At 36.9% G+C, this 14,968-nt stretch overlaps 1 protein-coding gene across 2 annotated transcripts in view; it reads left to right on the top strand.

Annotated features, from left to right (window-relative positions):
* ZNF385D (zinc finger protein 385D) overlaps positions 1-13,306 on the top strand; it is a 411,917-nt gene extending 398,611 nt beyond the window's left edge. The window contains exons 6-9 of one of the 2 annotated variants that reach the window (XM_041411492.1): positions 4,314-4,547; positions 6,484-6,662; positions 7,993-8,094; positions 13,005-13,306. In XM_041411492.1, the coding sequence (XP_041267426.1) occupies positions 4,314-4,547; positions 6,484-6,662; positions 7,993-8,094; positions 13,005-13,238 (749 nt within the window). In that variant the 3' untranslated portion in view covers positions 13,239-13,306. The remainder of the gene's footprint in view (positions 1-4,313; positions 4,548-6,483; positions 6,663-7,992; positions 8,095-13,004) is intronic. The other variant, XM_041411493.1, reaches the window with a different exon arrangement.
* The last annotated feature ends 1,662 nt before the right edge of the window (positions 13,307-14,968 follow it).

Raw genomic sequence — 14,968 nt, 5'->3', positions numbered from 1 at the left:
GAACTGATGAGTGAAACTTTCATATACCCAGAAGAAAAACATGAGTTGTAATTTTCTGTTTCTTCATACTAAAGAAAATTCATGAGTCTTGTAGCTGGGATATAAAATTAATCCTGCTTACTTAGGAGAACCTTAATCACAATGCAGTTTTCTATTTTGAACCATGGTTTCTGTAGTACTCAAAGAAGTCAGTTCTCACAGAATATTTTTTCATCTGTCTTTGTCTCTTGTTAAAACAGACCTTTGATTTTTCCAGTGACTGAGATTAGATTGGAATGCAATAGTTTTATATTTTTAGTTTTTATTCTGTTGCTATATTAAGACCAGAATCACAAATGGATTCTTTTGAATCCTGAAGTGTTCCCTTTTATTTTTTTTGCTGTTGGGAGTCCAGTTCCGTACAATATCAGCAATCAACTTCTACACCAAAGCCAAGCAGTAACAGTTGCAATAATGAATATTTGTTGTGGGCCACTGCTATGAAAATAGCACAGTGCTGCAAGCCTGCGTCACCAGAAACAAATCTTCCATTTGACTGTGGCTGAATTTCCAGCTCAATTTTAGGACATTGATAATTGAAGTAGCTCTTAGAGCACTCTAATAATATAGTGTTAAGAAATGCTGATTCAGTCTACAAGGCATGAACTCAAATGCCTTCTTACTTCTTTTTGGTCTTGTTTTTCCTTGTTTGTTTGTTTTTTAATCCCTTATACCTTTTATGCTGTACTCTGTATTTAGGGCACTGAACTCCGGACAGGCAGCAACACTGTAAAATATTCAAAGGGACCCATGCTGGTTAGGTTAGAAGTGCTTGTGAAAAAAGGAATTGAATTGCTTCTTTGTAAGCTTACTTGACAGCTTTTAGAATGTTTTATCCTTAATCTCTGCTGAAAATTCTAAAGTTTATATGAGGATGAGCAGCTTTGCATCTTTAAACGTGTCATGGCTTTTAGATGGTGAACTTCAATGGCTTTCTATTTATGTTTTAATGTTGTTAATGTATTTGCATTAGTAGAATATAAAGTGTAATCATATAGGGCACCTCTTAAAAATGCAGAATATATGCGCTGAACTTTGATTTTTTTTTTTGAGATGAAATATATGACCTTTACCATTTTTAATTTTTATATACTATGCTGCTTTCATTCATGCATCTCAAAATATCCTCAAAATATTCAAAACAGCTAGCATAATTGATTTTATTTTCTTTTCGCTTTTAAATAATTACATAATGAAATATTAGGTCAGCATAGATACAGAAGGTCAGACACTTGAAGCAGAATAAAATCTGCTGTTATTTCAGCTTTTTATTGTTTTATTTTATTCACTGCCTCAGGTTTTCCTAAGGAAATAAAGAAATTGTCATCTATATTTTGCTGAGGGCTGGCTAAATACTGACCCTTACACTGCAAAGCTGGCAGTGGTGATTGATGTACATTTCTAATTTCCTGCAAGATTAGAATGAGCACCAACCTTGCCATCAATCCTGAGAGGATGTTAATGTCCCTTTCCCTTGCCTGGGCCATCTGCCCCTTGCCTTCCATGTCACCAAGAGAGTACATTGGCTAAGCCAACTGCTGTACAGTAGTACCAGGATGAAGAAACTGATGTCTTAAAAGCAGTGTTAATGCTTATAAAGCAACGGGGTTTGGATTTGGATTAGGCTTTTGAGGAAAATAATTTCACTGCAGCAATTTTTGGCTGAAGGAAAGCAAGCATTCAATGGATTCTCTGGAATGGGAAAGGAGTGACTAATTAGCTCTAGAATTTTGTGGACAGATCTTTCAAGGGCTTTATTTTTTCGTCAGTTTCCCAGCAAAATGCTTAATATTTCAATTTTTGTTTTCTTTTGAAACCTTATTTAAAAAAAAAATAAATAAATAAGAAGAGACTATTCAGCAAGGTAACCTAATTCCTTCTGCACTGATATTTGACATCCCCAGTACCTTCAGGATATGACAAACTTCAGGCACTCTTTCAGGAAAAAGAAAACCAAACTCTGATTTGACCTTGAGTGCAACTTTCGTTTTTGCTACATGCTTTAATGCCTGTCAATGCCTAAAATATTCACAGGAAAAACTGCTTTCTTGGATTTGTGAATGATAATTTTTAGTTATGAGAGTATGTAGAAACATGACAAAATACGCAATGTATATAACTTAATAGAGCTTAAAGGGCTGTATTCCCACTGACTGAAAGGGAATAATATTTGTGTAGATATTTGTTCAGCCAGCTTCAAGTCCCCCAGTAGGAAATATTTCTGGGTCTGTGTAGGTAGGTTATTCCCAGGCTTCATAAACTTTAATATTAGAAATAATTTCCTCACATCTAATCTAAGTCTCTCTGATGTAATCCAATAGTCCTTGTTTTACTAGGAGGGATAAGGGAGAAGAGTATATTCTCTTATTTTTAGCTACCTTCTACAGATATGAAAAACACTGTCAGTGTGTGCCCTTTTTCTTCCATATTCACAGTTCATGTTTTCTAAACTTCTAATTTATTTTGGCTCACTCCATCACAAGCCCTCTCTTGTTGCTTTGCATTTGTATTGCTTCTAAATTAATAGCAAAGCAAGTAATTTTGGGGATTTTTTTTTTACATTCATGTCCCCAGGCTGGACAGAGGGCCTTCAGAGCTGATCAGAGGAGAAAAAAAATACCTCCTAAATCTTCTGCTTTGCAATTTCAGTGTGGTAAGGACCTATTGTATAGCACAATGATAGAAGTGATCTGTGTTCATTATGTCTGCTACTGAAAGATTTTTCTGAAAACCGAGCAAATAAACAAAGAAAACAATCAAAATTAAATATACAATGAAACTTCCCCAAATGCAGTACTGGGGTTGTTGTTCATCATTCTGTTTTAATAGATCAGATTAAACCTAATGAGTGTGGATTCCTGCAATTGTCTTTACTGAAAAGCATCTAATTTTCTGAACTGTTTCTTCAACGTATTAAAATTGTTTTGAATCAGGTTTCTCAGTGTGTTTGCCTTGCTTCCAATTTGATATTGCCTGCTAAGCTATTAGGAATGTTCTCCATTAACAAAGTTTTGAACAGTACCAGTCTGCAACGCACCACTGTGGTATCAGTTAGTTGTGTCCCTTCTGCATTGGAGCACGTACTTAGGTCTGTACGTGGAAAAATTGCTATTTTGTCTATTCTGATGGGAGGCAGTAAATAAAGCATAGTACAGGTAGAACATCAGTAACACCCAAGTGATGTATGAAACCAAAGTGAGCCATGCTGGAAAGTACCCAAATCCAGGCATATTTCAGTAAAATAACTAAGATTTTTTTTTAAAGCTGCTGCTCAGTAAGCTTAATATAATAAAATACAGCACTGCAAAGGCAGAACAGCTCCTGTCCTTTGTCTTCTTCTTGTGTCCCCTACTCACCATCTTCTTCACTGCCTTCACTGCTGCATTTTGCTGTCCTCCACCCTGCTAAGTACTTAACAACCAAGTGACATTGCCATATCCAAGTATCATGTATCAATGATCCAAATTAAAATATCATTGTGTATTTTCTCTCTCTTTCATTTGATATCTACAGGAAAAGCACAAGTTCTTAGCTGCAAGAAATAAGTTTCCAGATTTAGGTGTATATCTAGTTTGTAGTCTTTCCAATTGATAGGAAGAATGAAAATCTTATTAGTGGTTGTTTAGGTCTCAGATAGGGAATGTTATATATATTTAGTTACTGTTATTAGTATATGTCATTATTATGTAATAATGGATAATGTGTATTGCGTATTTATAGTTATCTTCATCCTTTTAGTGTTGGTGTTGGGAAAAATCCAGTGAAGTATCAATTTCTTCTTTTTTCTTTAGCAGATATAAAGGCCAATTTATTCATTTTAGTTTTATTAGCACAAGATGTTAAAATTTTTGCTTGGCTACCCAGTCAGCATAAGTATTATGTGTTGCTATGGCTGTTTATGCATCTGAAGTTGTGTGTATAAATTTAAACTGCCTCTTGTGCTGGTCGTTTTCATGACCTATTTTATTGCATTTTTCTTCTGTTGTACAGTACATTCTTAATGACCTTTTTGTTCAGTTTATGAGTTCTGTGTGAGCAGACTGCAGGAGACAACACATGGTTTTCTAATACACAGTAGTACTGCATTGGGTAACCACACAAAATAGAAAGCAAAGGGTCACGTTTAGTTCATTATCATTAGTCAAACCATCACCAGAACAATCTGCCTCTCTGTGTCATCACAGCAATGGGATGTCAAAAAGGAAACACCAAAGGTTGCACAATTTTTTTTCTGCTTGTTTTCACTTCTTTCCATCTCCTCTCTTTGCTCACAGACGCAAACACAGGGACACCAGCAATATCAACGACGACAACCGTGGAAATCCGGAAGAGCAGCGTTATGACAACTGAGATCACCTCTAAAGTGGAGAAAATCCCCACAACAGCCACGAGCAGCAGCACTTGCCCTTCCGTTGAGACTGAGGAAGAAAAAGCAAAAAGACTGCTGTACTGTTCACTATGCAAAGTCGCTGTCAACTCTGCCTCACAGCTGGAGGCGCACAACAGTGGTGAGATGGAGCAGTGCTTGCTTGCTTCCTTTTTTTTTTTCCTTCTGTCTCAAGAGTGCTGCAATTATCTTCCCCTGAATAGATTAGATCTCTTGCAGCAGGGGACAAAGAGGTGGCAGAAAACTGGCAATTACATGGAATTCATTAACTGTTAAAGTATAAAAATGACAGGCAAAGAGGCTTTCAAAAAAGAGAAAGAAAGAAATTTATTGCAAGTTGCAGATTTTCTTACACTTTAGCCTTTGCAGCTTCAAAACCTTATTGAGCTAAATGACAGCTCTGCTTCATTACCTTTGGTGCTCAGAGTTTGCATAGTTTTGCTTGTGCCAACTAGCAAACTGAGAATGAATGCCATTAGTTTTGTTTGAAACTTAATGAACTAAAGGCTGAAAGAGGCAGCATCAGTCAGTCAGAGTTCAGTGATGGGTGTTAGAGTTCTTAGCTCTGTATTGTCTGCTAATATATAACTTTTAAAATTATGTATATTTTCCCTTTGTTTTCATCAACTGATAGCAGCTGCTGCATGAGGGTTGAATGGGTAATTGCCTACCTCCATCATTCTTAGTTTTTGAACTTTATCTTGTCATTAGAGCTAGTAGCATTAGTAAGTTCCTGCTGTACACAGCCACCATTCACAGTCACTAATTTAAGCATGTTATTGATTGGCTCATTGGTGGGTGTGTTAAAAGATCTGAGGATATGATATGGTGGCAGTGACCACCTATAGCCATCTTACAGAAAGTTCCTGATCTTGGATGTCAGGGGCTACCTCTTATCGAGGGCAAGTAGAGTTCAGAGGCAGAAAGAGGTTTCAAATGTAGAGACAGTGATAATATACCTAGAGCAAAATGATCAAAGGTTTTATGATGCAATTTAAAAAGAAATAACTTTGCCATATCTATAGAACCCAAATTAGAATGGAAATTACAGCTTCTTGGCATTTATGAGAAACAAAATTCCATCAGTTTTGAATGCTATTTACTATATGCCAGATCTTCAATTGGTAAAAGTTCAACTTCAAGCTTACCCTTTTAAACTATTTGACTTTGTGTAGACTCTAAATATTCTGATCAGGCTGAGAGCCAAAACAGTATTCTGAATATTTAAACACAACCTTCCACGGTTTTGCTGCCTGTGCTGATAAACTGTGTGCTCACAGAGATGCATTTTTTTTACAAGTCTCTCTGGATGCATGCAGCAATTAGCAGTGGAGTGGTGGTTCTGTATGCAGTAGTTAGTCCATTATCATCACAAGACTACCTGTGTGGGAGTCAACAGTGTAAGAAACTGTTCAGTCTGAATAAAGGTGCAGCAAAAGAACACCAGTGTTCTCTATGCAACCTTTATTTACAATTAAAGAAAAAAAAAAAAGGCAATTGTATTTTTCACTCATATATATTTCTCACATGTTTTTGTTTCTGTCCAAGACATTAATGATCCTGATTGCTTCCAGGAACCTCTGCCCCTTTCCGGTTTGGAGAGTAATTTGTTAATTACAGATTTAATTGTAAGCTACCTAGACATACTGTTTATCAATCTGTTCAGGAGGAATACAAATCAAAGCCAACTACATCTTTAATAGCTAAATTACTTTTCTTTTGCAACTACAATTCAGGTCTTATTAGCAGCAGGAGTTAATGAGAAAAGTCACACACATTTAACTTCACATCAGGGTATCTGATTGTGCTGCTGCTTTCTGGTCTAGCTGCTTTGTTCTAGTGCATTACCTATAGGTATGTAATTTAGTAAATAAATATCAGGTGTGAAATACTGTTACATTAGTATGACTCTGATACAGACCAAGACAGTCCTATTCCAAGGATAGCACATGGCACCAAGCTGAGGGTCATATGATTTTATTTTAAAAAGAAAATAAAACAACTAATGCAACCCAATTGCCAAAGTTGTTTCTGTTTTCCATTTCTGTTGTTTCCAGGGACTAAGCACAAAACTATGCTGGAAGCTCGGAATGGAAGTGGAACCATAAAAGCCTTTCCCCGGGCAGGCGTAAAAGGCAAAGGACCTGTGAATAAAGGAAACACAGGCCTTCAGAACAAAACATTTCACTGTGAAATATGTGATGTGCACGTAAACTCCGAGACACAACTGAAACAGGTACTCAGCCAGCTTGTAAAGTGAGAATCTTTGGCTGTTCTTTGTTTTCATGGTGGCAAAGTACCAACACAGTCAGCACATATCAATATAAAAATTTGTGTCCAAATGAAACTCACAGTTTTGTCCACTGTATTTGGCTGCCATGCTGTATGTTTTGTTTTGATTTGATATTCTTTTGCATGGAATATGTCTTCCCAAAAGCACTCAATTATACACATTTGGTAAAGAGTTATAGAAGGTGTAACATGTTACAACTGTCTTTAGACTGCTAGAATTGTCCTGAGCTAATAAACACTGCCATTTCATGTACTGCATATTTGCCTTGACAGAGATGTGAAGGTGGATGTAATCAGTACTTTCACAGAATACTAAGTAACCCACTTAGAAATGTGGGATGGAGAGGATTTCTAATATTTTTATCAATGTTTCACTTTAACTGGAAAGCATGACCTCTAAATTGCAATTACACTAATGTTCAGTCATTCTTCAGATGATCAAAGCTTTCTGAAAAACACTTAGTTTAATTCCATATGCCTATTGGAATTAAATACTTGTAAAGGAACTTTACAAGAAAGAAGATTAATTCAATAATGGACAATAGCAATACCCATCCTTCTGGTCTCAGAGAAAAAAAGTCCAGTTCTATGTATTTTTATTGTGGTAATTCTCTTGAAAATGAAAATCAAAGTAAAAAAAAAAAAGAATTCTGAAAAAGGTTCCTTACTGCAAGATAACCTGTGTAGAAAGATACTTTAAAAATCTCATCGATCTTATGAAGAAGAAAATGGATTTCATCCACTTTTTTCACTGTCTCTTAGTTTGATATGTAACCATCTCAGAAGGATCTCCATGCAGCTTAGGGATTTAAACAGTTTTCTGACCTTATATTCTTCCCCAAATAGGGGATGCTTCACTACCTAATATTCCTTAAAAACTTTCTATCAGCAGTGGATTGAATTTGATGTGTGATTTATAGAGCTAGGGAGGAGTTTTTCAAAGGCTTTAACCTGACTCAAGTCCTGCTGAAGTTAGAAAAGGTGGGAAAATATTTAATTGTAGTGGAAGCAGGGCTGAACTTAGGACTAATGAAAATTACATTCCCAATATGTGGTGCACAAAGGATCCTTCACACTTCAAAAGAGCCTATTCCTTTTCATTATTGAATTAGTCAAAGTAATGCTGCTGTAGAGCAAAAGCCTCTCATATTGGAGCAGTAATCTCATGTAAAGCGGAACCTGAAGTGATCTGTTGTGGAACTATCAACTATTTCCCTTTGTTTTCTTTCTTCTCCCCCCGCCTCCCCCCTCCCCCCCCCAATATATTTTAACAGCACATAAGCAGTAGAAGGCACAAAGACAGAGCTGCTGGGAAGCCACCCAAACCTAAATACAGCCCTTACAACAAACTCCAAAAGGGAACACATCCGCTAGGGGTAAGCCAATCACCTTTTTTTTATTTTACTTTTATTTTAATCCTGATGAATAGGATTTTTAGAAAACGTAAGTGGGAAAATATTTAGAAGTAGAGTAATAGTGTAAGCCATTGGAGTATCAGGTACAGGAAGGAGCCTCTGGAAGCCCACAAGGGATTTTTTATATACTTTAAGGTGTGTTTACTACAACCTGTGGATCGTTGCTTTTGTAGCTACTCTGAACAACCTCAGACAATAAGCTTGTTGCAAAGGTCACTAGAGAGCAAGAGACGGAAAAAACCTCCAGATGACAAACAGGATCTTTCCAGTTTTCACCAAGGACAATAGTGGTGAAATAACTAAATAAAATTCTATAAAACATAACCCATTCATTCTATCGTTATTTAGAGAATTGTTGAGGTAACAAGTGAAACAAAAAAATCTGCCCCTTCTTTCATTCGACTGTTTCAAAATGTTTCTGGTCACATTTTCAACTGCCAAGATAAACCACCTGAAACACAATTCTTACTAGCCCGAAAAGATGAGAATTTTTTTTTTAATAAAAATCCCTCTAGGATGCTGCCACTAGTTAAGAATCAGCTTATATTGTGGGTGGCATAGTGAAACATCTGATGTTTATCTTCTCCATCAGTTAAACTGCATAAATGAGTCCTGCATTTTGGCCACAATAACCCTCTGCAGCGTTATGGGCTGGGAACGGTGTGGCTGGACAGTGCCAGGCAGAAAGGGACCTGGGGTTACTGGTTGACAGGCAGCTGAACGTGAGCCAGCAGTGTGCCCTGGTGGCCAAGAAAGCCATTGGCATCCTGACCTGTGTCAGGAATTTGTGGCCAGCAGGAGCAGGGAAGTCATTCTCCCACTCTACTCATCACGAGTGAGGCCACACCTTGAGTGCTGTGTCCAGTTCTGGCCCCTCACTTTAGGAAGGACTTTGAGACACTGGTGTGCGTCCGGAGGAGGGCAATGAGGCTGGTGAGGGGCTTGGAACACAAGCTCTGTGAGGAATGGCTGAGGAGCTAGGGGTGTTAGCCTGGAGAAAAGGACACTCAGGGGCGACCTTATCACTCCAACTTCCTGAAAGGTGGTTGTAGTCAGGTGGGGATTGGTCTCTTTCTCCAGGCAGCAACTGACAGAACAAGAGGACACAGTCTCAAGCTGCATCAAGGGAAATATTGGTTGGATATTAGGAAAAAGTTTTTCAGGGAAAGAGTGACAAAGTACTGGAATGGCCTGCCCATGGAGGTGGTGGAGTCACCATCCCTGGATGTGTTTAAAAGACTGTATGTGGCACTCGGTGCCATGGTTTATTTGAGGTGTTAGGGCTTGGGTTGGACTCAATGATGTTGAAGGTCTCTTCCAACGCAGTCATTCTGTGAATTCTGTGAATGTTATATCTGCTGCCTTTGTAGGGTTTTATAAATGGTTCTGGCAGAGGGAGAATGATGATTCATTGTCCTCATAGAGATTAGCCCTTTCTGCCTTGACCATGTTCTCTGATGCAGGCACAATATGGAGCTTTTTTTTTTTTTTTTTTTCTGTGAAAAACCATTTCTCTTTACATTGAGTTAAAGCTCTTGGCAGCAGAAACTGTTTACTTGTTGGGGCAGCCCTCATGAGTGGCATATTCATGCAGGATTCAGTTGTAGAATAAAGCAGTGCACTATTCTGGTAGATCCACTAATAGGGAAATAACCCCATAGGGTTTCTCAGTAATCCACAAGAAAGTTCAAGGTCTTCAATACAAACTATATTGAAAGTAATGGAAAACATGTAATAGGGTAAGTAAGATATGGAATCAGGAAAGCCTTTCTGACAGGATTGTTATTCCTGTAGGAAATTCATTATTTTTCAGGGGATAAAAACTATTACATTGTTGTTCTGGTTTGCACAGCTCTCTACCAATTTATATAATGGTGATTTCTGAGAACTCCAGCCAAGGTTCAAGACAAATAACAGCAGTGTGCCCTTTTCCTTCTCCCTCAATCCCAATTGCTCACAATATACAGGTCAGGCTAGAGGGCATCAAAAAGGCAAAAGGGATTTAAGAAGGAGAGAAAAAACTAGCAATAAATGAACAGATATATGTAGTAGAATTGTGGATTCAATAAGAAAGGAGAGATCAGTTCTCCATTTAGTCTTTTGGTTTTGAATATAAAAACTGCAGGATTTGTTGTCACTTGAAGTGCAGAATAGCACAGCAACAAGCCAACTAGTTTCACATTTAATTTAATGCTTTTTTTTTACTTTTCCTTTATTCCCTTTCCCTAGCTGAAACCAGGATGCTCCCCATTAATATTTCAAGTTATTTGTTCCCTAGTTTACTTCATTGGAAATGAAACAAGTAATGGTTACTTTACTCCTAATGTTGACCTGTGAGTAAATTAGAGGTTATAAATGAGCGTGCAAGGTACTGCATATGTTAAGTATTACTAGTTTTGCAGCTACCTTGAAATCAGAATCATGTTGATAAGTGAACTGAAAAGCTATCTAACTAGAAGTAATCTAGTAATTTAATTAGAACTACCTGATTCCTCCAAGAATGGCAAGAAAGCCTTAGTCTTTTAATGGAAACAGCCACATGAGATCTTTGTTCTTCATTGCACAAAATGTATGGACGTCACCAAATTTGGCTACAGAAATTTAAAAAAGAACATGCTATATTTGCATGGCTTTTCTAGACCAAAAACCTGATTTTACCATGTTTACAATATCATTTGTACTTCTCTGTCTGTTCTAGATTTACATGCTTCAGAGATCGAAAAATTATACATTCCCACAGTGATATTTCAGAATTTAAGTCTTGTAGTGTTGGGACTTGCTTGCTATTTCTTCAACCACACTGTCCAGCATGCATAAAATACTGCACTGGAGAAAAAATGGTTATCAAGCATTTGATAGTCCAAAGTTTCTGCAATAAAATAGCTGTTACAAAAAGCATCCTTCACTGGCAACTCTAAACCAAAGAGCACTTTGTACTCAGGGTTACTTTTTTTCCTCAGGGTTGTTTTGTTTTGTTTATCCTGTTTGGGTGTGGGTTTTTTTTGGTTTTTTCTGTGGTTTTCTTTTTCTTTTTTTTGTTTTTGTTTTTTTGTTTTATGTTTTTGTTTGTTTGCTAGTTTTTGGGTTTGAGATTTTTTCTATTCTAAATAAGGCTGTAAAAAATATTTATTAAAAAATGGAAGAAGGGAGGAAAAAGTGATATATTCAGCAAAGGAAGAAGGCAGCTTGGATCAATGAGCATAACACTGATCAAGGAAAAGATCAGATCATTGCTGTTAATAGGCACCATCATGAATTTTATATCTAGCATCTATTATATCCTTTGTTAAGAGAATTAAAGAATTTGGTTTGATCTGAGTATTTCTCCCAGGGCTTTCAAGGGCCTGGAAGCCAGCAGTTTTGCCAATAGGTACTGGGAAAAATAAATATCCTCTATCCATCTGGCCAGTAAAGAACCAACAGACCTTTTGGAATATGGTGATAATGTAATGATGAAACTCAATTGTGGTTCATGCCAGAGTACTCCTGCCCTTAATTTCTGATTATTAACTCACTAGGGTTCTGCTGAGTTGAAAATATCAGTTACTTGAAAATCCCTTTCAAGTCAAGAATGAGAAATTGTGTTTCCTTGTAAGCAAAATGTGTCCATACTTCCACTGAGATGTACCACAGCATGGTACATATATTCTGCATATTCAATACCATGTAGTCAGGTTTATGAGCTTTGCAAAGAGGCCTCAAGTCATACTAGGACACAGACCCACCAACAGTCCATCAGAAACAATGGGAACTTTTCTTTGTCAGTAAATGAAGTTTCTAATTTTATCTCATAGTTATAAAAACGGGACTGCAAAGGTATTCAGGCTCTTGGTAACTCATTAGGAATTTGAAGTTCTACTGAAAATTACAGAAATCTATAGAGACTACTGTGATGGTCATTTGTATGCATCCCAAATGTAAATTTTCTTAAATATTACTAACCTCTTGTGAGTATTTTCAGTCTTGGAGAAATTTCGGGGTTTGGGTTCCTTTTTTAGGAAACTCTAAATGAAGGGGGTTTTGATTTGTATTTGGTAGTCCACAAGAAAATCATGTTATGATTAAAATGTTTTTTAAGAAACCTCAGTGACAGGAGCAGAAATATCATAGCTTGGCAGAATACTACTTTAAAATATCTGCCAGGTTTTCACACTCCTTGTAAGAATGAACACAATCTTAGTGGAAAACAGCTGAATATGCAGCAGAATTATATGGGACAGAACCCATTTAAACATGTGAGACATGAGAGATTTTCATAACTCGTGAAAGATAAGATTGGTTTATTTGCTTGTTATTAGAAGCTGGAGTAAATGAAGAGGTATGGTGTTGCAAGCTGGAGTCTCTCAAAACCATGAAATGCCCCCCCCCCCCGCCCCAGCGTCTCCACAATGTGGAGATCTTAATTTTAAGTAGAACTCTCATCCTAATGATTAAAAAAAAAGTATCTTGTAAGACCAGGGAATAAGATATTTTTTCATTCTGCACTGGTCTCTACATTAAGCTGTCCAGATGGAGATATATTAATTGATATCTGATCTTTCTTTGTTGCAGGGTACATGCAGCTTTACTTTGGTGCAGATTCCCCAGTCCCGTTTTAGATTTGCTTTGATTTCTAATCTCATATTAAATTGTGAGTGTCAGCAATTAGGTGTGAACACTGGAACTCTTTGTCCCCAACCAAATCCTTGTACCTTGTCCACTGGGGAGGTCGTATCACCTGTTACAAGTCGGTAGCTCACAGAGTCAGTAGCCACCTTGAGGCCTCTCTTGCTTGATTCTGCACATATAATCTTATATCAAGCTCCCTCTCATGTAGCTAATACGAAAAAATTATGTGTCTCTGTTTGTTTGTTTTCTCTTCTTCCCCACAGGTAAAATTAGTATTTTCAAAAGAACCTTCAAAGCCGATGGCTCCACGAATCTTACCAAACCCGCTAGCAGCTGCAGCAGCAGCTGCTGCTGTGGCTGTGAATTCCCCCTTCAGTCTTCGCACAGCCCCAGCAGCCACCCTTTTCCAGACTTCAGCACTTCCTCCAGCACTCCTACGACCAGCTCCTGGGCCTATACGGACCACCCACACTCCCGTGCTGTTTGCTCCTTACTGAACTCCAAACAGGAATTAATTGTACTGCAATAATTTTTCAAATCAAAACAAACAAAAAAAAAATGAAAATCAAGAACATTGAACTATGCAGTGTTTATTTATAGTTTAAAGTATATATGAAGAGCCAGAACTTTTGATAGAGAACTGAACAAATTCTGAAAGGGGGAATGGGTGGTATTTTCTCCAGATAAGAACATTTCTCTTGAGCATTGATCGTTTTAGAACTGATCTCCAGCATTGACTTGTAGTGACATATAAAACTTACAAAGCCTTTTGACTGTGCATTTTGGCACATATTTCCCTGTAATGTCTTTCCTGCTTTATGAAACAACTTACAAATTTGTCTAAAGGGCATTAACTGGTTCCAATGTATATAACATACTTTATTCTGTAGATTAAAGAAGAAGGTAAAAAAAAAAAAAAAAAAGAAACACTGTGAATAGTAGTACCCTTACCAATCCTCCTGCCAAATCAGCAGTTACTGGGTATTTATCTGAACAAAAGTAGATACAATAGATGTCTTGTAAAACAGTAGTATTGTGTCTCTATCTATGCCACTAGGTTTCTAACTGAGTTGCAAAAGATAAAATGAACAAAATTATGTCACTTTGGTAAGTAGTCAAAAATTATTACAATAACGTGGAGCTGATCCTTGTGAGCAAAGTTTTCCTCACTCACATAAGAATGAAAATTATCTAGGTTAAGGCAAAGAAAGTGATAAATAGGATCTAGTGGGGGAAAAATAGTTCAGATACTGTACACAGCAGAATGAGTCAAACATTCATTTAACTGAGAATGTATGTGTACACTGTGTGTTTAATCAAAAAGTGAATACATACATGATAGATCAATGTTTAAGACATGACGGTGGAAAACAAAAAATATGATCTTGTCATGAAACAGGCCTGACACTTCAGTGTTGAGCAGAGGGAAGACACAAACCAGTTACTCAGAGTCATAAATGACAAATGAAAAACAGGAGAGAAATCCTGGTCTCATTTAAGTCAGTTTAAAGTTCCTTCTGACTGCAGTGTAGCCAGAATTTCATCCCTAGAATGGCACATATTCATTTTATATCACACCAGTAGGAGTGTCTGTAGATACAGGTAATATTTTTTGCAATAGGCTTAGTCTTAGCAACAGACTTATTCTCTTGTTTTATTTCCTACTGATGTGATATAAAATGTCTTAATATACCTATAAAATGTAAACAGTGACACATGAGATACATATTACGAGATAACTGCACATCATGGGTTTGGAACAAATACAACTTTTAGGATCTCAAGGGACCCTTGAATTCTGTAGCTGACCATGATGTATGGACAGCTTAAAGCCTTATATATTTACTGTGAGGCTTAAAGGGGTTGACTGTGTCCCTTTAAAGTAAGATTTATCAGGGGTATATATAGATATATTGTATATATGTTAGAGTAAGAAAAATAACTTATAAACAGAAAATCTACTATATAAAATAATTATATAACCATTGATTTCACATGTGGGTCATTAAGTGGTAAGTAACAAACAACAGAGAAAAAAATAATCCTTGCTGCCTGCTTTTTCCCATAGGGAGCTGAAAAGTATCTATTAATATTATGGAGTGTGCTGCTGAGTCACATGCAACCACTCTGATGTGTAGCTAAGTGAAATGCCTACCATACATTTAGGCAGAATAAAATTTAAAAGCATAATTTAAGTTTAGATGGGAAAATTATTTGAAAGATTTCA

This window comes from Onychostruthus taczanowskii, unplaced genomic scaffold (assembly GCF_017590055.1).
Source record: "Onychostruthus taczanowskii isolate IOZ18803 unplaced genomic scaffold, ASM1759005v1 scaffold36, whole genome shotgun sequence".
Lineage (NCBI taxonomy): Eukaryota > Metazoa > Chordata > Aves > Passeriformes > Passeridae > Onychostruthus > Onychostruthus taczanowskii.
The sequence above is the reverse complement of the archived record's forward strand: the minus strand, read 5'-3'. Positions and strand labels throughout refer to the sequence as shown.